Genomic DNA, 19,892 nt, shown 5'->3' on the forward strand with positions numbered 1-19,892 from the left:
TTGTTAGGTCATTTATTTCCCATCCTTTCAAGCTCTAACTTTGCCACTTGCTTGGAGATGAAATAATTAACCTTTTCTAGGGTAGAACCTTAAAAGATGAATGCAAGTCCCATTAATATGCAATTCCACTTAACACATGGACACTTTAAAATCTTACAGACACTGGATATTAGAATCAACTATAGAATCATAGTTCAGTTGTGTATGTTCTGAAAGTATTTTTAAAAATGTGATTTCATCTATCTTTTTATGGGCTGTACCAACGCAACTGACTACATTCTCTTCCAGTGAGAGGTGAATGGCAAGGTGACTTAAATAAGTCTTGCTATGCAAATGGGTTATGACTACATATGTAGATTTCTCAATCCCCACTATGATGGATAAAAGAGACATTTATTTTTCTCAGCCCAAACCACAAAACTTGGTTACTACTTATCTGGGAAATAAGGCAATTGAGCCAGTTATCTGTGGAAAAGCCAGGTCTGACCTATTTATAAGAGTCTCTTGCGTCAAATGCAGACAACATAGTCCACAGCATTCCCTCTGTTAGAAAAGGGTCATTAAAAACAAAAGGTGAGATTTTCAAATGAGCCTGATTTAGGTGCACAAGTCTCAATGACTTGGGAGGAATCGCAACTTTAACCCAGTTTGATCAGTACATTGAACACAGTGTGTCTTGTCTACATTAGGCTTTTCAAACATGTTAGCTAGCACATATTAGCAAACATCACACATTTACATCCTAAGCTAGAAAAGGTTTTAGGCTGTTTGGAAAATCCCAGCCAAAGTGTTTCTCTCTGAGCACTAAACTTTATCACTCATACTCACTCCCAACTCAGAAACCCAATCTGTAGCTTTCAGAGTAGCAGCCGTGTTAGTCTGTATCCGCAAAAAGAACAGGAGTACTTGTGGCACCTTAGAGACTAACAAATTTATTAGAGCATAAGCTTTCATGGACTACACGAAAAAGTGGGCTGTAGTCCACGAAAGCTTATGCTCTAATAAATTTGTTAGTCTCTAAGGTGCCACAAGTACTCCTGTTCTTTTTGCCAATTTGTAGCATTACTCTTCTGAATCACAGCTTAGGTTATACTGAAAGACTCCAAGGAACAGATTCTCCTGCAGTAGTTCATTTGTGCAACGACCTCCTCTGTCACATCTAGAGCTCTACTCTTTGGCCTTCTGTTTTGAGAAATGGAACTTGAACTTTGTCTAGATAACTGTATTACAAGCCAAGCAGCACTCTGAAGTTTATACATGCCTTTAAGGTAACGTTTTCTTCTGTAAAAAATTCAAATACAAGGAGCCGAGAACATTAAAAACTTGTTTGAGATTTGTTTATTGTCCAGATCAAAATGCTTGACACTTCAGTTGCATTAGTCTGGTCATACAAGTGAACACACCCAGTGACCCAGCTATTCTGTATAACTAAACTTGGACAATATTACATAGCTCACATATTCTGTTGCTGAATGATTAACTTTGAAAGGACTCCTGTAGCAAAGAGATAAGTAACAAGTTAGGAGTATGAAAGCCTCAATGACACTGTAAATTCTTTTTAAAGATGCTGCCATTTCATGAAAACTAGTTATTCGACTTAGTGACAATACTGCATATGCTATTTCCATTTTCCTATCATTATATGCAAACAGGAATAGCTGAATGAAGTCAGAATCTTAGATGGCTTGTATATACTTCATCTGAATTAAGATAGGCTAGCAAAGTTGTGGGCCATACAGTCCGCAGTAGTTGGGAGAGCCACATTCTAACTGTGAGACCTCTTTGCTGTTTGCTATTTCCCCTCTACTCCCATACCGCTCTATTTTTGGTGAACATATTTGGGTATCCTATCCTTTGACCTACAGTAATGACAATAGTAACACTTTGTCAATTTACAAGAAATGACCCATAGAATTGGTTGTGGTGTATACCCCAACTTCCTGTTATTCTGCCCACACAATAATGTGTGAGTGCTGACGAACATTTAAGTGTTAAAGATAGGATCAGAGCATTAGATGTTATTACATTTATATACATTACTTGTATCTTTAGAAGCTACACAACTAGACACTGGGGGAAGGGATATTAATCAAATGGTACCAAACAAACCCTCGGGCACTGTACTTAGTACTGGGGTTGTCAGAGTTGTGATTTCAGTAACAAAAAAACCACGAGATGCACTTTATTAGTCAAAAGTATGTTTTGTCACCTTCTACTGGAACACTATGGTTCTTATTGTTTCCTGTAACTACAATGAAAAGGTTGGCTGATAGATGGTAGGGCCACTCAACCACTATGGAAACCTCCTCCCCATAGCCTCTTTCTAACTGCCCCATAAAACATACCAACCTTGAAGAAAGATTCAGCAAGTGTGGCAAAAAAATACCATGTACAAGATATCCATAATTTTCCAGTGTTTGAGTAGAGTTTAACTGTGATTGTTGCTTAAATTTCAAGGAAAAAAAAAAAGGGTGAGATTTTAAAAAGCAAGCGCGGGTCTTAGAAGCACAAGTCCCAGTGTACCTAAATAGTCACTTAGGCTCTTTTGAAAATCCCAGGCAAAACTTTTACAATGTTATTTCAAAGTGGACTTTTATCAGCAAAGATAGTTTATGGATTCCCTCAATTTTGACTAATTTCCCCTGGGTCAGATTGGCAGAGACCCTGGGGTTTTTTTTGCCTTCCTCTGCAACATGGGACACAGCTCACTTGCATATTTAAACTAGTATAAAGGGTGGATTCTCTAACTTGAAGTCTTTAAATCATGATGTGAGGACTTCAGTAACTCAGCCAGAGGTTGTGGGTCTATTACAGGAGTGGGTGAGGCTCTATGGCCTGCAGTGTGCAGGTCAGACTATCACTAGATGATGATGAGCCCTTGTGACCTCAAAGTCTATGAGCTTGAATCGTTTCCACATTGCAATTATTTTTTTAAAATATTCAATTTGGTAAAATTCTTGTGTTTTCAAGAGCATGCCTGGAATTTTTCTTTTTTTCTTTTTAAGTAGTACTAGAATTTTCTGCTTCCTTGCAGATGTTTTTAAGGGACTTTTCAGCAAGGAACAGTTCTTAGGGCCACACACATTACCTCAATCCTGACCTCAGTTGCTGAACAACCTGGGAAGTAGATATCTATGGAGCAAAAGGGGCTTCCTTGGAGTTTGCAGAGAAAAGGCCCCTTTCCCTGCCCCCTTGCTCTGTGCAGGCATTCTGGGAAAGAGGACACCCTGCTGGTGCCAAACTCAGAAACAGTAATGGTGTTACTGCTACTTATGAACACCCTTTAGGACAATCCAGAGAAACAGGAGAGCTCCCTTCAGACCAAGGTATGAGAGTATTGTTCAACATATGAAATTCCTTCAGAGGAAGCTAAAGTACCCTAATGGAATAGTTTCCATTTCTTTCCATACACAGCTATGACACTTGTCAATAGAAGACTGTAACAGGTGTTAAGTTGAAGTAAGCTATAATCTTCAGAGGGAAATTTGGTCTTTAGCTATCACATTTTAGAACTGTTAATCTGTCCAAAAATTTACCATTTTTTGAATGTAGAAGTTTAATGCTTGCAGTGAATTGGGAACATCAACTCCTAAAGGTAACCTGTGAAGAACCTGGATTTGTGCCTTTATTTCCCCCCCCCCCTTTTTTTTTTTTTTTTACACTTTCAAAATACCAGGAATGTCAACTTTGGTATCCCTGCGTTTTGGTAGTAGACTTGTTGGGAGTGAAGGGGTATCACAGAACAAGTTTATTGTGAGCGCCTCAAAGGAGATAGACGGCTTTTTGTAAAGATTGAATACCAGTCTCCAAGATGTTCATTAGTCACGGAAGGCAAGTAGTTGAGTAGTCTGACTTAAAAAAACAAAAAAAAAAAACACCAACAATTCTTCCCCTCTCAGCTTGTATTAAACTCCTCAAATTCACCATTTTACTCTTTTGCAGTAACTATAGAATTTCCAATATAAAAGCCACTCAAATTTCCTTTAAGAAAGTCTAACGATTTGTCTCTCTCACAAAAGAGAAAGTAAATGCCCCTACCAAAGATAGTAACTCATGCTTTCAAAGAGAAACCACAATAGCAGCTATGGTCATGGTGAACTAGAAGCTCAGTTTATTAGCATGTTGACTTACACATGCAGACAGATTTTATAGCTAACACGAAGAGACTACATTGCACATCTTCAGACCCATGACCTTGTCTTCACTTGATATTTTGTCCATACAGTTCATCACAGGAACAATCCTATGAGAGATTTAAAGAATGTAATAAGTCATTTGCTGTAAGGAGACAGGATGTTAGCTTTTGCAGTGTGTTTCTAAACAAAAGTAGTATTTATTCATAATGGGGGTGGGAAAAGAGTTGTCTCAGTTCAAGTGCAAAGGTTCTGCCCTGTATGTTTAGAACTGCTAAGCCTCCTCACCCAGTGGTCATCCTTGTGGTAGAGAAAGACTAGACCGAAGGGCCCCTGAGAAATTAATTACTTCGGGCTACATTCACAAAGGGACAGCAATTTTGGGGGCTGGCTGGTAAATCCTCTCACCTGGGAGGTGAGATCCAGGTTTGAATCCCTGATCTGGAGCAGGGACTTGAACATGACTCTCCCACATCCCATTAAATGCCCTAACCACTGAATTAGAGAGAGTTACTTTCTCTCTCACTAGCTCAATGAACAATGATTTATTCAACATGGAACAGCTTCAACATAAAGAGACCCACCCATGAATATCTGACAGCTGAGTGGTTAGGACACTCCTGTTCAAATTCCACTCCAATTCAGGAATTCAAACTAGGAGCTCCCACCTCCCAAGTGAGTGCCCCGATTTGTAAATCTAGCCCTGTGTGTTCAGGGGACAGAAAAACACTAAGAAGACTGAAGTTATTTACTTTGTCAACATTTGTAACAGATGATCCTAGTTCAGTTTGTATTTCAGTTTTTACCTTTATCTGCAAATTTTTAGATAATATTGCTCCAACTTCTTGAAGAGTGACACTATGCAGACATGGTTTCTATCAACAAATACAATGGGAGTTTTGGCCAGGATGCTGAAGAAAAACATGGCACCTTTACTGAGAAAGATCGATATCTCCACTAGACTGCAGTTCTAGTTACATGACTTCATATAGTCTTTGGTCTGTTTTGACTAGCCAGGCTAAACCAACAGGTACACACTAGATTTCTCATCCACAGTCATTCCAGTCCATAGATATCTGGAAAGACTCCTCTTTAATTGCTTGCAGTGTACATTTCCTTACAAGTGAAGGGACAAATAGTATCCACCTTTCACAAGCACAAAACATTTGCTCAACAGAAAAACAATGTAGATGAGATTAAGTTGCTTATTAACCATCTGGGGAAGAGTTATTTAGGAATGAACTTTGGCTCTGTGTGCTAGGTTGGGTGATGGGGTGGGGTGGGGTGCACAGTTCAGGGACCAAATCAATCGCTTGGTCTTGTTCAAATGAAGTGGAGGAACTCAAAAAAACAAAAAACAAACAAAACAAAAAAAAGACAGCTATTCAAGCTAAAAGCTTTTAAGCCGCCTGTAACAGTTTGACCCAACCAGACACATATAGAGCTCAAAGTCCACACAACCTAAGCTCTTGTTTGAAGGCTGAGAGGATCTCATTTTACTGAGCTGAAATTAAATAGTTTCTTCCTATCCCTGAGCCAACCGATAGTCCGAGAAATCTACACTCAACATGCTACTTAATAGCCTATGCAACTAGTCTTATGCACCAAGATCTGGGCTACACCTTCCGCACAGTGTACAAACTACCTGCAGGTTTGAGATTGTTGTTAACCTGAAAGGTAATATGAGAGGATTCCTCAATATCACTCACCGTTAGAAGAAGTTAAGAACCTATAATAAAGGATCCAAAAAACCCTTCCCATACTATTTACTTACATCTTACTCCTTTTTAGGCTTCACTATTTTTATAGTGGCCCCAGCAGCTTTTTCTGCCTCAGCTTTGTATTGTGGTTTCATCGCTGCTCTGACAGCATTGGCACAGATCTGGGAATAGCGAATGTAGCTGAAAAGAGGAAATAAACAGGATGAAAAACCAGGTGGGGCCCAAGAATTAACATAATCAGTTCCAGGGACTCTAGCTCTACCGGGAGCAGGCGAAGGTGCTGCCAACAACTGCACTGCCATGTTTTTAGGCAGTTCCCTACGTGAGGGCCTGCAGCAGAGCACCCTTCCCAGCGAGGCGCCCTCCTCTGCCTCGTGAGCTAGTCAGTGGGTGTGATCGCACGGGGGAACAGGCTCTCGCCCTTGGCCCCACCAGACCACGGGTGCTGAAACTAGGGGCGTGGCAACACCTCCTTGCTTGAGATTGCTTCCATCATCTACAGGGTTTAGTTTCGTTCAATGGCTTCCCGCACCTCACTATAGAATCTGTTCCAGTGCCACGAGCCGGGGCCGCTCCCCAGCTTGGCAGTGGCCAGGCTGGGCTCCCAACCTCGGCTCCCCAGGGGCCTCCTCCCGGCCGCGCCTGGACCCCAGGCGGCTACAGCCCAGGGCCACACCGCACACCTTGTCCCGGGCTACAGACCCTCCGTTCAGGGTCACTGAGGCGCCGCTGCCCCACTAGCGTCTGAGGCGCTTGCGGCCGCTCCCCGGCAGGAGACTGGGGTATGAGGCAGGCGCGGGCTGGCCGCGAGCAGCCGGTACCTGACACCGGCCTGTCTCCAGTACGCCACCATGGCTGCGGTTCCGGGGCCTCAGGGAGCAAACAGCCGGGACCCGCCAGCCCCAAGGTCAGCGCGCACCGGAACAGGAAAGGCCAAGGAACTCGCCGGTAACCAATCAGAAGCCGCCCCATTTCGCCAATCAACGCTTACATCCCCTCAAGGAACTCGGCCAATCGCAGCCAACGAACTGTTCCCACCAATCGCAACCGGATTCCTCTGTGCCGCCAATCAGAGTGCGGAGTGACCTGGCGCCGCCCCCCCACCCCATTTGCTGCAGGGTTTGGCAGCGCAGCGGTGCGGGGAAGCGGCGGGTTCGCGCTTATAGGCAACCAGCGGCCACTGTGCCATCGCCCGCCCACCAAGGGTCCATGGCGCGTCCCGAGCCCCTGCAGGCAGCCCCTTGCCTTGGGGGCTGAAATCTCACCCAGGCCGAGCCAGTCACCGCGGGGTTGCCAAAGCAGCCCGGGGTTTGCACCCAGCGCTAGTCCCGAGTGGGGCACCCCCCAGTCCCGCTCAATCCACCTCCAGAGCCCTGACTAGGTTGTGGGAGCATGATAACCCCTGCCTGGCATCGTTAACCTAAACCCCCACCCTTCTGGCTGAAATCTGCCTCACCTACTGCTGCCCCAGGTGGCACCCAAGATCTGTGTGGCTGAACGAGATGAGAGGAGAACATGCCTCCCTTTCTGTTTCTTGGTGCATTCAAGAATGCTTTGGGGGCAGCTCCACTCTTCCTGATCGATAGCCAATTAGCACCTGATTCAGGGTTCCATAGAGACATAAGAGGCCCACCTACAAGGAACAGCACAGGATCAGGGCCTTGTGAATATCCCCCTGTTGCTTTGTGTGGGTCTTTAACACAGCAACCAGAGAGAGATAAACCACTAAAATTGGGGGAGGGGGTGTAAGGGGAGGGGAGGTGTGGTATCCAGAACCACTTCCAGAACTCTCTTGAAACTGACTGGGTTTCAAGTTGACTGTGTTCACTGAAGATTATATTTTTATGAAAATGTTGTTTAATGTTCAACAATCTGGGGTTGTTGTTAACCCTAGACACCACAGCCCCAATCCTGGCAACTGGCTCTGGACTGGCAGACCTCTGACCTGCATAATGTTCTAAACACTAATGGGGTGCTACATGTGTTCAGAGGTCTGTCTAAAGGGAACCAGTTTCAGGATCAGGGCTTTGGTTTTTCATTTCTAAAACCACTGCCAATAACTTGCCTGAAAATCACCAAAAGTTAGGACAAAATAAACAGAAAGGAAACCCTAATTATTTTCTACAAGGCTGGAGAACAGTGGATGGTCTTATTCATCATCACATAATGACATCTTACATTTATATAACACCTTTCAGTAGGTTTTAGGTTACAACTGACTAAAACATAGCTGAAGCAAACATCTGAGAATATGCTTTTATAAAATGCACATAATCCATACCAAGATAATCATACTTGAAGAGATGAAAATTGTTAGCAAAGGTGTCTGCAGACCCTAAAATTCTCCCACAATCACTGAGACCTCATCCTTGGGAAAGTGAGGCTTTAAAAGGGTCCTCCTTTAGATACAACAAAAGAAAACTGTCTTTTTTATATTTGTATACTCCTGAAAACTATACCCATAATTTGCCTAAACATAGACATGGAAAAGGAGGGAAAATATATATCACTAACCAGAAACCCAATCTAATCATTTTCTACAGTGGCCTGAAAATGGTGGGTTACTTTACATATATAACAACAATAATTAAAAAAATGATGGACCCAAGCATGCCCTCCTGCAAATTGAAGGTCAGAAGTTTGAGGATGAATCTCTGAGCCTCCCTTATGGAGCCTGAGCCAAAGCTCATGTAAATCAATCGGAGTAATTTCATTTACTTCAATGGGCCTTGGATCAGACCCATTGAATTGTTCCACTGAGGTATGTGCATGTGAGTCCCCCACCCCAAAAACAAAACAACAAATTATGGATCCTCTTGGATCAACATGGGTGTAAGGGAATCCCTGAAGACCTGTGCCATCCATGCAGATGCGCTGTTCTTCCATGGCTATTCTGAGCTTTGCTGCAGTCTGTCTCCATAGAAGCTACACTGCAAAAATTTCCTCAGCAGAGACTGCCCCTTGGAATGCCTTTAAAGGAAACTTCTCAAATGTGAAGTGGCTCCACTATGACGTGAAGCCTCAAGCAGATTTACTGCTGGTTGCCTTCCGAGATGGCCTGCTCCCGGTGCAGGAGTCCTGGGAAGGGGCAGAGACGGTGCTGTGGAGGTGGATTTAAACTGGGCATGATCTGAAAACCAGCCTCTTTCTCTCATCCTTTCAGAGCTGTTGCCAGAAAAGCAGCATTTGAAAGGTCCATGTTGGAAGCAAAGCCTATTTCGTTCCATCAGAGAGAAGCAGGACACCACCACTAGGCAAATCCCTCCAGTAAACATATCAATTAACTTATTAGTGTGTCTGTCTCACACACAGAAGCCTCTACATGGCAAAGAACAGGTCATTTCCAAATGCACTAGAGCTTCCACTTGGTCTAAAAACCATGACAATAAAAAATCCATACATGATAAGAATGACAACATAGCTTCTCCAGAGTCCAAACTTGAGCTTGGTGGATAACGCTGATGAAAGATGTGAGATTCACAGTCCTAGAGACATCTATTCATGCATAGATACAGTCTGTTACGCAGCATGTACAGCAAAGGCAGTAAAAGTGAAAATGTGTCCATTTTGCCACACCAGTGTGCCTGAAAACCCTGTAAGTCTGGAAGGGTGAGTTCACTCTCCCTGCACATTCCCTACTTGACTTTTCCATTGAGACTGCTAGCAAGGGTTCCAATTAGTGCCACTAGTGATTACTGTACGTGTTTAAGGTGGACACATATATATGGAACGGAACTTGACCAGCTCATTTCACCTCAGCCACTAATTTGCTGATTTTTAAGGGTCTACTCAACTGCTTGACCTCAAATGCAGCAGTTGAAGTCAAACTTAATTTTTAAAAGCTTTTATAAAATAAAAACATCTCACAATTTCTCCTATAATAATTCCACAAAAATTATTATAAAAGAAGCCAACAATCTTCTTTGATGTGTTTATTTTCTTGCTTGGTTTTTTGCAAGTCATTTTTGCTCTCTTACTTATGAGGCATACATGGCATGTTGGAATAGTTTTCCAGCATGTAAAAAGTAACCTATTACTACAGAAATACAAATTCTTTCTACTGAACACTCAGCACTTTGGGCACAGCAGCCAGAGGGAGTGTCAATCAGTCAATATAAAACCCAACAAACTGAACCAACAGCCTGAAAGCACAGGTAGTATCCGTGACAGAACGAAAAAGAGCAGGATACCAGGAAGCATTGGAATATGCTCACCTCTATTATGTTTGTGACAATCCTGCCAACAAATGAGGTGTTGCACAGCTAACTGTTCTATTTGCTAAATCCAAGTCATTTTAGTATTGGTGGGAGAGAAGGAAGGGTTATTTTTAAACTAGGGTTGCTTTGATTTGTTACAGCTGGTGATTTTATTTGATAAATACCATAGCTCCAAGCAAGGTCATTTGATGCCTCATGTGTTGCCCAAACCACCAAGACAATTTATTAGGATATTAGAAGCCCTGGGCACCTTTATCCCACTAAATGTTCCTCTACTTTTCTCTGTCTTCCCCACACCATCCCGTGCCTGTCTTTCTAGCTCTGTCTCTCCCTCTTCCTCTTTGGTCTTTCTTTTTTTCATCCTGCTTTGCGCTTTTGTCCATGTCTTTCCTCTCACTGTACATCAGTGTGACATACTACCTGCCTCGACTTGTGCACACTTTGCTCAAGTTTTGCAGACATGCAAACTGAGTGCAATTATTTGATCATTTAGCCCTTGTGTCATCTGTTGATCTTGGGTAGAAGATGAAAATTCAATATGAGCTTTTAAAAAGAGGCAGGGCTCTGAGAGAGGTAGCAGGCTGAGACAGAATGAGGCTTAGTGTATGCACATAAAAGCAGAGCTCTACAAAAACTCTATAACATAGATGACTGACTTTTCTGCAGCCATAAACAAGGCACCACTACAGATCTGTACAAACTGTTTTCATACCCAGGGTTGAGTACAATTTATAGAACTCTCCCAAACAGGAACTAATTTAAAGAGCTCTGACAGAGAGGTCCTGAGATGCTAAAGAGGTGAGATTGGAAAGGTCCAGAGAAACTGAAGAGGTGAGAGAAGCGGCATCCTGAAAGGTGAGGTCAGAGAGGTCCAGAAAGGGTGAAGAGATGAGATTAGAAACATCCAGAGAGGTTGATAAGGATAAATCAGAGGAACGCTGAGATGTTAAAGTGTTAAAATTAGTGAGGTCTAGTGAGGGTGAAGAGGTCGAAGAGGTGAGATCAGATACATTCAGAGAGGGTGAAGAGACTCCATAAGGAAGGTCCAAGGAAGTTGAAGAGGTATGACTGGAGACGTCTAGGGAGGGTGAAGATGAGAGACTGGAGAGATCCAAGGAGGCAGAAGAAGTGGGACTGGAGAGGTCCAAGGATACTGAAGAGCTGGGATTAGAAAGGTCCAGAGAGCCCGAAAAGGTGAGACTGGAAAGGTCCAATGAAACTGAAGAAGTGAGACTGGAGAGTTGCAAGGAATCTGAAGATGTGAGACTGGAGAGCTCCAAGGAAAGTGAAGTGGTGATGCTGGAGACATCCAGAGAGGCCAAAGAGCTGCAACTAGAGAGGTCCAGAGAAGATGAAGAGGCGAGATCAGAGAGGTCCAGGGAGGATGAAGAAGTGTTGCTTGAGAGGTCCAAAGAATCTGAGGAGCTGAGACTGGAGAGGTCCAATGAATCTGAAAAGGTGAGTTTGGAAAGTTCTAAGGAGGCTGAAGACTCAAAAATGGAGGGGTCCAGGGAGGCCAAAAAGGTGAGACCATGGAGATCCAGGGAGACTGAAGAGACTGAAAAGCCAAGTAAATCCACAAAATGATTGGCGTTTTATACGATCGTAGGCAGGTTCAGCTAAAACTCTCCAACAATTAAAATGCTAAGAAAATATAAAACAATGAGAACATGAAAACCAATTAATATTACTACTGAAAGTAACTAAACACAGATTTCACTCTGGGAGTTTAATCAACTAAATTCTAATATTATAAGCTCACAACATGATCCCTTAGAACAGTGGTTTCCAAAGTGGGGTGCGCAAGAGGATCCTTGGGGTGCGCGGCAGGAGGAGCGCTATTTTTGTTTGTTTGTTTTGTTTGTTTTTTTGCTTTTTTGCTTTGTCAGTTCGGGCGGGAGTCCGAGTGGCTTTTTTTTTTCTTTTTCTTTTTTTGCTTCGGCAAAAATGGTAGAGCTGGTGTGGCAGGGGGTGCGTGCTCAAAATCTTTTTACTGATAGGGGTGCGTGATCAAAAAAGTTTGGAGACCACTGCCTTAAAATATTAGCATTTCCTAGAATCCCAGACAAGTAAATGCATAGAAGCATTTGTGCATCAGTATGTATCTGTCTTTCTAAGTGTATCTATGTCTCTAGACCATAGTATGTGCAAAATCTTAGCACAGGACCCTCCAAATACCCTCCTGTTACATACACAAGCTCATCACCTGCCCTGATGATTTAAAATAAAATCATAATTAAATAAGAGAATGAAAGTTACTAAACCTTCTTTTCAACTTCTGGTCTCCAGATACCAGAGGGCATTCAGATGCCATAGTGATTAGAGCGGAATAAATGCCATTGTAGACAGATAGGTTTTTAATGGCTTACAGTTAAAACAAATATGTAGTTGTAAATGGCAAGTGTGAGTCCTACTTGGCCTATCACTATAAAGATATGATGGATCATTTCTTTCTCATCTGAATCAATGCTGAGAGAGGCAGCATACTTCAGCAAAGTGCATCTCCTTGAGGACATTAATAGAGATGGAAAAGAAAATAGTAATTCTCTCAGCAATAAGTATTGATTTATTTTGGGGGGCAATGTCATTCCAAATTGCCTTCACAACTAATTAAGAAACGTATTGAAAAGGTCTGGCAGCTTCTGTTATGCTCTTTTATTTATTTTATATACTGGTCCCATCTGATCACTTGTTATTTTTTTCTTTGGGTGTAATTCTTAATAAAATAATGATGATCTTTAATTTGTGGGCACTCTGGCTGCCTTAATAAACTACTGAAGAGATCAATTATGATAAAAAGACAATACATCCATTTTAATCCTGAGAATAAAGTTTGGCAAATGCTCAGCAAAACCACAGAACATAAGCAATGTATAGCTGAAAAGGGAACTGAAAACTTCAGATTCTAGTTCAGAATGGTGCCTTTAATATAGTTTGGGATAGATCACAAGATGGAAATTCTGCAGGCCCCGCTCCTAGCCCCTCAAGACTGCACAGCAAGACAGTCAGCAGTTCCAATCTTACTGACACCAGTTGTCATGATGGGACACATGGCAAGAGATGTATTTAAAAAAAAATCATTACAAACATATATTCACTCACAGTTGTGTTCAAACACAGTATAATGGGCCAGGACATGTAAAGCATGCACTCATGATGCAAGGCTGCAGTTTCTCAGGTGGTTAGGAACACAACTGAACTTTGTCTGTATCATCGTCTGACTGAGGGGCAGACACACGCATAATTGATTTAACATCATCACTCCCACTAAGTGAAGAGAAGTCAACAGGAGTTTAGTTGTAGCATGTACAGACTAAGGACCACAGGAATTTGGCACAATATGAAAAATATTTAATTCTACAAAATAAAATCCACATATGCAACAACACAAGGCCTAAACAATACTGAATTACCAAATAAACTTTACATTTATTTTTAATAAACCTGTGATTTTAGAGGTCATCCAATATAATTGTCATTTTATCAAGTGTACACAGTATATGGATCAGGATGGCAAAATACATGAAAATCTCTTGCCACACAGGTTTCAGTAGTGTTTATGATGAGCATATAAATATGCTCACTCTCCTTCTTCCCTTGCACACTATGATGAAACAACAAAAATTATGAACCATCCCTGAGAAATCCTTTCCCATCTAACGAATAAGGATCCATCATTCTGTGACTCTCTCTCTCTTCAGATTAAAAAGTTTCACGCATGCACATTACAATAGAAAACAAATAATTATAACTAAGCTAATCGCAACACAATGAAAAGCCGGTGTTGACATGATTTCCAACACACTACAGATTCCAGTGTCCCTTCACTGTGTCTCTTCTGCATTTGTTTAGAGTGGCAAAGCTACTCTGTTTTTCCTGTGAAATGACACACATTGGAGAAACATGGAAGCATAGTCATTACTGCACAGAACATAGAGAGCGCTTTAATAATACTTCATACCTTCTCTAGTTGTGGATTTGTCACCTTTCTTCCCTAGTGTGAGCCATATTGGGCCCTGCTGTTAAAGCTCTGCTGTGCTTCCTGAAAATGACCCTAATCTGTTCAACAGCTACTGGAAATCATGCCATGCTGATTAAAATACAGGTAATCTTCTGGTAAATCCCTTACTGCCGCAATGAAGCACTCAGCATGGAGCACTAGTACATAATACTGTATTCTGAAATCATCTACACTTTTAATGTAAGGTTGCAGTTCTGTATTGTTTTCTGTTACAGAGCTAGATGTTGGAGATGAGCTGGTGATGTGGATGAACCCATTAGGTGTTTTTTAACTTTTGGACATTTGGATTCAACGCCTGGTTTAGACTGTAAGTAAAAATGACTTTGGCAGTGAAATTCTAATTTTCAGTTGTCCACTCTGCAAATTAGACACAATTTGGCAGGCTTGGCTGACTATTCTCAGTCTAGAGAGCCGTAGGTTTGGCATAATAAGGAAATTGTGGGTCAGGATTCAGTCCACATTTACTAGTTACAAATAACTATTGTAAATGATGATAATGACTTTTCCTTGTTCTTTTAATTTAAAATATATTTAACGGTCTTATGCCCTGTCTGTTGTAATATAACATAATAATATAGGGTTTTTTTCCATAAATGTCAAAGCGTTTTACAGAAGATAGTAAATAACACTGGGTACAATTTACTAAAGCACCTACGTGACTTAAGAGCCTCATCAAAAGCAACTAAGACACTTAGGTGTGGATTCACAAAGGTACTTAGGCACCTAACTGCCCTTGAAATCACTAAATACCTTTGTGAATCCAAACCTTAGAAGACTAAGTGTTTGCTACGCAGTGCATTAGTCCACTTTAGAGGGGTGTAAATGCTATGTGCACTAACTGGCCCATATGGACCCCGTTGGTGTGCATTAAAAATTCGCTAGTGTGTATTAACGTAGTACTGTTTGAAACTGGACTACATTAATATGCATTAGGGAACTTTTTAGCGCATGCCAGCAGGGTCCACACGAGCCAGTTAGTGTGCAACATGCTAGAATTCACACCTCTCTAGTGCGGACTAAGGCACCATGTAGACAAGCCCTAAGTTCCAGTGAAAGTCAGTGAGACTTAGGCTGCTAAGCCACTTAGCCACGTTTGAAAATGTTACCCATTTTACAGATGGGGAAATTGAGGCACAGAGAAATAAAGTTGCTTGTCTAAAATCAGACAATGGCAAAATCAGAATTATAACCCAGGTCCCCTGACTCCCAATCCGATGTCCTATATATTAGACCACGCTGCTGCTACTACTAGTTGTAAATACGTTTAAAACTGTCTGCAAACATGGTTATGCCCAAGCATAATTGTAACACAGCTCTGAGTTAAGCAGAACAGTGCTTGTTTTCAAATATGGTTGTACTCAAGCCAGGCTCTTTTGATGCTCCAGAATGTAAATGGCTTTAGGACCCGATACTCTTCAAGTTGCTGTAAACTGAGCTCTTCACCTCAAGCCATGCTACTGCTTCTATATTTTGCATTCTCTTAGTGGTTTGGGACATAGCTGCTTTTGAAGAGGAAAAGGGTTTTAAAAATTCTTCGTCAGAAGCAGGTTACTTATTCATCTCAATTTCAATGCAGGGAATATAAAAACATCAATCCCAGAGTCCAGACACCTTTGACTGCAATCCAGTGAAGACGCAAACAGCAGCAACAAGCTCATAAACTGACTCCACAGAAAAGAAGTCACTGCACACAGCTGAAAATTTCCCCACCTCACTTCCCACAAAACACTACTCTAGCCCCAAATAAAATTCACACCCCAGCTGAACATTTTATTGTGCAACTCCCCTGTGACTAAACACTATTTCCATTTGTTTCCTAAATGTTTGGTTTGTTTACAAGAATAATTTCAGCTCAAACCCCAGCAACGGGCGAAGCAGCAAACATGCACTGGCTCAGCTTGAAGCGAACCTGCCAGCTGATAGGAAAGCCACAAAGGCTGTACAATCTTTACATGACGTCATATTTATTTTAAATACATTGAAAAATAAGACAAAAAACAAGCCAAAAAATCCCAAGGCTGCCAGCGAATCAGATGTCTCCCCTTTTCACTGGAATTTTACAAAGATTATTAACTGTATATGTAGCCCCATATGTTTACATTACAAACATAGGCCCTGGTCCTGCAAACCTCTCCATTGGAGCAGACCACTATACCTGCATAGAAACCACATTGACGGAGATTTGCCCAGTGGCGCTGCTTGCAGGATCAGGGCCATAAAACAGAACAAGTTTCTTTTTCTGTCTTTGAAATCTACAAAGTTCTAGGAATTTCTTTAAAGTCCACACTGGGCTCAATCCTGCTCCAATTTACTTCAGTGAGAACAAGATTTGGCCCACTGTTTGCAGGAAAAATTATTTACTATACTCATATGATTGAGTTTATGATCTCTAGTTGATAGCATAATAATAAAGGAAGAACTCTGATGGGCTACTAAGCGTTCCCAAGCTAGCCTTTTCTCTGTGCAGCATCACGTATTGGTATATTGCATATACCAGAGAGAGGATCACAAATTTACACTCAGTTAGAAGCATTAGGTTTTATGTGAAAGGGTACATCTACACTGCAATAAAAGACCCGTGGCATCAAGTCTCAGAGCCCCGGTCAACAGACTTGGGGTCATGGGACTAAAAATAGCAGTGTAGTTATTCTGGCTCATCCTGGAGCTGGGGCTTTGAAACCCAATAGGAGAGGGTCTCAGAATCCAGACTCCAGACCAAGCCTGAATGGCTACATTGTTATTTTTAGGCCTACAGATAGAGCTCAAATCAGCCTGGGCTCTGAGACTTGTTGCCGTGGGCTTTTTATTACAGTGTAGACATACCCACAATGTAGAAAGAAGCTACCAGGGCTAGATCCATGAAGGGACTTAGGCGTGATGTAGCTTTTAGGTACCCGGCCACCCAATGGAATCCACAGCCCTGAATTAGATTCCCTATACAATGCATGGGGAATGTCAGGCACCAAGGGGTTCACAGAAGCCAGCAAGATGAGCAGGGAGCCACTCAAGCTAATCAGTAGGAAATGCCAAGAGGGGAGTGGCCTAAGCCCTACCCCTCTACAGCAGCTAGGTGCACATCACAACTTGGGATTCACAGCTGTGAACCCTCTCCTGGATTGATGCCTAAATCAGGACAGCCCTTTATTGTGAAAAACCAGAGACAGCCTGACCCTTGCCCCAGCCACTCCCCAATTATTACAACTAATAGTTACAACTAGTGGTTCGGACACTCACCCGGGATGTAGGTGAATCAGGTTCAAGTTCCTAATCTGCCTGTTTTGAACTGGGGTTTCCTACATCTCGTGGAGTGTTCTTCTCGTTCTGTCTCAATGAATATTATTTGTACAAAGGGAAGAGCTTCAACAGGAAAGACTGAGCGAGCCCCACTCCAGACAACCCAAAAGCTTGCTGGTTAGGGCATTCGCCTGGACTGTAGGTGACCCACGTCCCTGCTCCAAATCAGATTTGAAAACAACCTCGCACACTTTAGGTGAGGGCCCTAACCATTGAACTATTGGGTATTCTGGGACATAGCCTCAGCCCCTAAAAAATCCTGATCTGGTTGCCCTAAGGCTGCCTTTTGTACAGATTAGGTATGGTCTGAGCATACCTACCAAATTGGGCCCCACTGGAAAACCTTTGTGTGAGCATCCCACCAGGGCTTATCTGTGAGCTAGGGCACCAACCAGTTCAACAGGACTTGGGCAGCTTTGCACATACCCACCAGTGGAAACACAGGCTCCTAGGAAACTTTACTGGCAAAAACAGCTGGTGCTTAGAGAATTTGGATGTTAGGCAGATTTTGAGAATCTCAGTGGCACCTAAATGTTGGACTTAGGTGCCTAAAATGGCAGTTAAGGACGTACGTCCTTTTGTGGCTCTAACCCGAAGTGCTTTGAGAGAGGGAAAAAGTGAAATGAAAGAGCAGCCTCTAACTGTGAAGTTGAGGAGCTCTGAAATGACAGCTTTCACGAGGTCTCCTTGCATGCACTTCCTCCACTGGGTCATAAACCTGGTTCTGAACGTTGGCAGCAGGTTGATCTTTCCTCTGAATGGGATACCCATCAGTGTTCGGTGGTTTTCAAAGGATGCAATGAGGTATTTAGACTCTTAGACTTACTGTACATTACTGTTCTCAGGAATGGGTTAAGCTATACACTGTTTAATGGCAAGCCTAGACAGGACAAGTTATTTAGCACTCTTTTAGGAAATGGTGGTTGAAACTTGCTCAGAGCAGATCTTCCAAAATAGCCTGAACACAGCTTGGGCTGGTCTCCGGTTGCCGTTAAATTGTGTATAACTGAACTGATGCTGACACCCACTGTCAGCAATGGGTAATATTTCCTAAGTAAACTAGGATTTAGTTTTGCAAGTATTTCATTTCCATCAGTGTCTATGAACCACTTAAGGGTGTATTTTAATATTTGTACTGACAAATACAACTGACTTTGCTGTCATAGCAAGTTCAGTCATTTGCATTGTGGTAGGCTAGATAGCTTTACTTTTAGCTGTTCAGATAGTGAATTGATATGTACTGTACTTCTTTCAGAAGAGCACTATTTTCACTCGGTTAGAAAGATTTTAATGCAGGATGAATTATACCCCAGTGCGGAGGACAAATGCAAAGTTTTCTGCACCATTTAAGACCTAAATGGGTGGGTGGGCAGACAGCTGCAAACAGCTGCTGCATGCATGCCATGGAAGGGGGCTCCATGATGGAGGGTGCAGCAGGGTTGAGGGTTTGCTAGAGCCACCCTTATGTGGAAACCCCAAAAGTTGAGGGTGGCAAACTCCATCACTGGAACCCTGGATTAGATACTCACCCTAAAGCCTATGTAAATGATGCAGTGGGGGGTGGGGTGGGGGAGAAGAGTAAACATCACCCATAGTGAAATTGTTTACTAAAACAAAAAAATCCCAAAACACTAGATTAACTATCCCACTAAACCCAAAGAAAAATACCGTTTTGCTCTTTTATTATTTTTTTAAATACACATTGCAGCCTTCAGCCATACAGTAGGAGCATGATTTTAAAAGGCAATATCCTTGATTAGCTAGTGTGACCAGTTAAAGGTATTCATAGAATATCAGGGTTGGAAGGGACCTCAGGAGGTCATCTAGTCCAACCCCCTGCTCAAAGCAGGACCAATCCCCAGACAGATTTTTGCCTGCAATCCCTAAATGGCCCCCTCAAGGATTGAACTCACAACCCTGGGTTTAGCAGGCCAATGCACAAACCACTGAGCAATCCCTCCTCCCAAAATGAATAGCAGAAGCCATTTACTTAAAGAAACTGATGCGCCAAGCAAGGCTTGAACTCTCAACCTCAGCATCACTCCCAACAACACTGCTCTATAAGTACTGTGCACTAACCTATTGTGGGGACAAAAACTCATTGAACAGATTATAAAATTTGGTTGAAAATAATAGCAGTAGGGTAACAACCTAGATAGTAAATTTCAGTAGGACCTGAGATTAAACTGGCCAATGTATCATATTCCCAAATTTAATTTAAAATGTAAATTTCAAATAAGATTAACTACAGCAGCACTAGTGGGCTTCACTCACATTAAAGAATCCACTAGAACTCTATTGGGTCTCTCTAAACAGGAATCCTCAGTACAGGCCGCAGTGGTTCTCAAACCTTTTTACTGGTCACCCTTCACATAGCAAGCCTCTGAGTGCGAGCCTCCGTATAAATTAAAAACACATTTTTATATATTTAATACTATTATAAATGCTGGAGGCAAAGCGGGGTTTGGGGTGGAGGCTGACAGCTCGTGACCCCATGGCGTCCCAA

General features: G+C 42.3%; 1 protein-coding gene and 1 long non-coding RNA gene across 2 annotated transcripts; one reads left to right on the forward strand and one right to left on the reverse strand.

Moving 5' to 3' along the window:
* Window positions 1–4,088: 4,088 nt before the first annotated feature.
* ATP5F1E (ATP synthase F1 subunit epsilon) lies at window positions 4,089–6,837 on the reverse strand. The gene is made up of 3 exons (XM_005302957.3): window positions 6,676–6,837; window positions 5,908–6,034; window positions 4,089–4,243 (listed from the first exon to the last, which is right to left on the reverse strand). Exons 1-2 carry the CDS (start codon window positions 6,705–6,707, stop codon window positions 5,911–5,913), a joined length of 156 nt encoding a protein of 51 aa, XP_005303014.2. The 5' UTR covers window positions 6,708–6,837; the 3' UTR covers window positions 4,089–4,243; window positions 5,908–5,910.
* Window positions 6,838–14,283: 7,446 nt separating this feature from the next.
* Window positions 14,284–15,754, forward strand: LOC135975364 (uncharacterized). The gene is made up of 2 exons (XR_010592319.1): window positions 14,284–14,399; window positions 15,669–15,754. It is a non-coding gene; the product is annotated as an uncharacterized LOC135975364 (long non-coding RNA).
* Window positions 15,755–19,892: the final 4,138 nt, after the last annotated feature.

The sequence above is a fragment of the Chrysemys picta genome, chromosome 13 (genome assembly GCF_011386835.1).
Source record: "Chrysemys picta bellii isolate R12L10 chromosome 13, ASM1138683v2, whole genome shotgun sequence".
In the NCBI taxonomy this organism is placed as follows: Eukaryota; Metazoa; Chordata; order Testudines; family Emydidae; genus Chrysemys; species Chrysemys picta.

Excerpts from the sequence above, each read along its gene's own strand:
- ATP5F1E (XM_005302957.3), bottom strand. The coding sequence starts at position 6,707 with ATGGTGGCGTACTGGAGACAGGCCGGTGTCAG. Across the intron at positions 6,035-6,675 it reads TGGAGACAGGCCGGTGTCAG|CTACATTCGCTATTCCCAGA; the intron begins GTACCGGCTGCT and ends TCCTCTTTTCAG.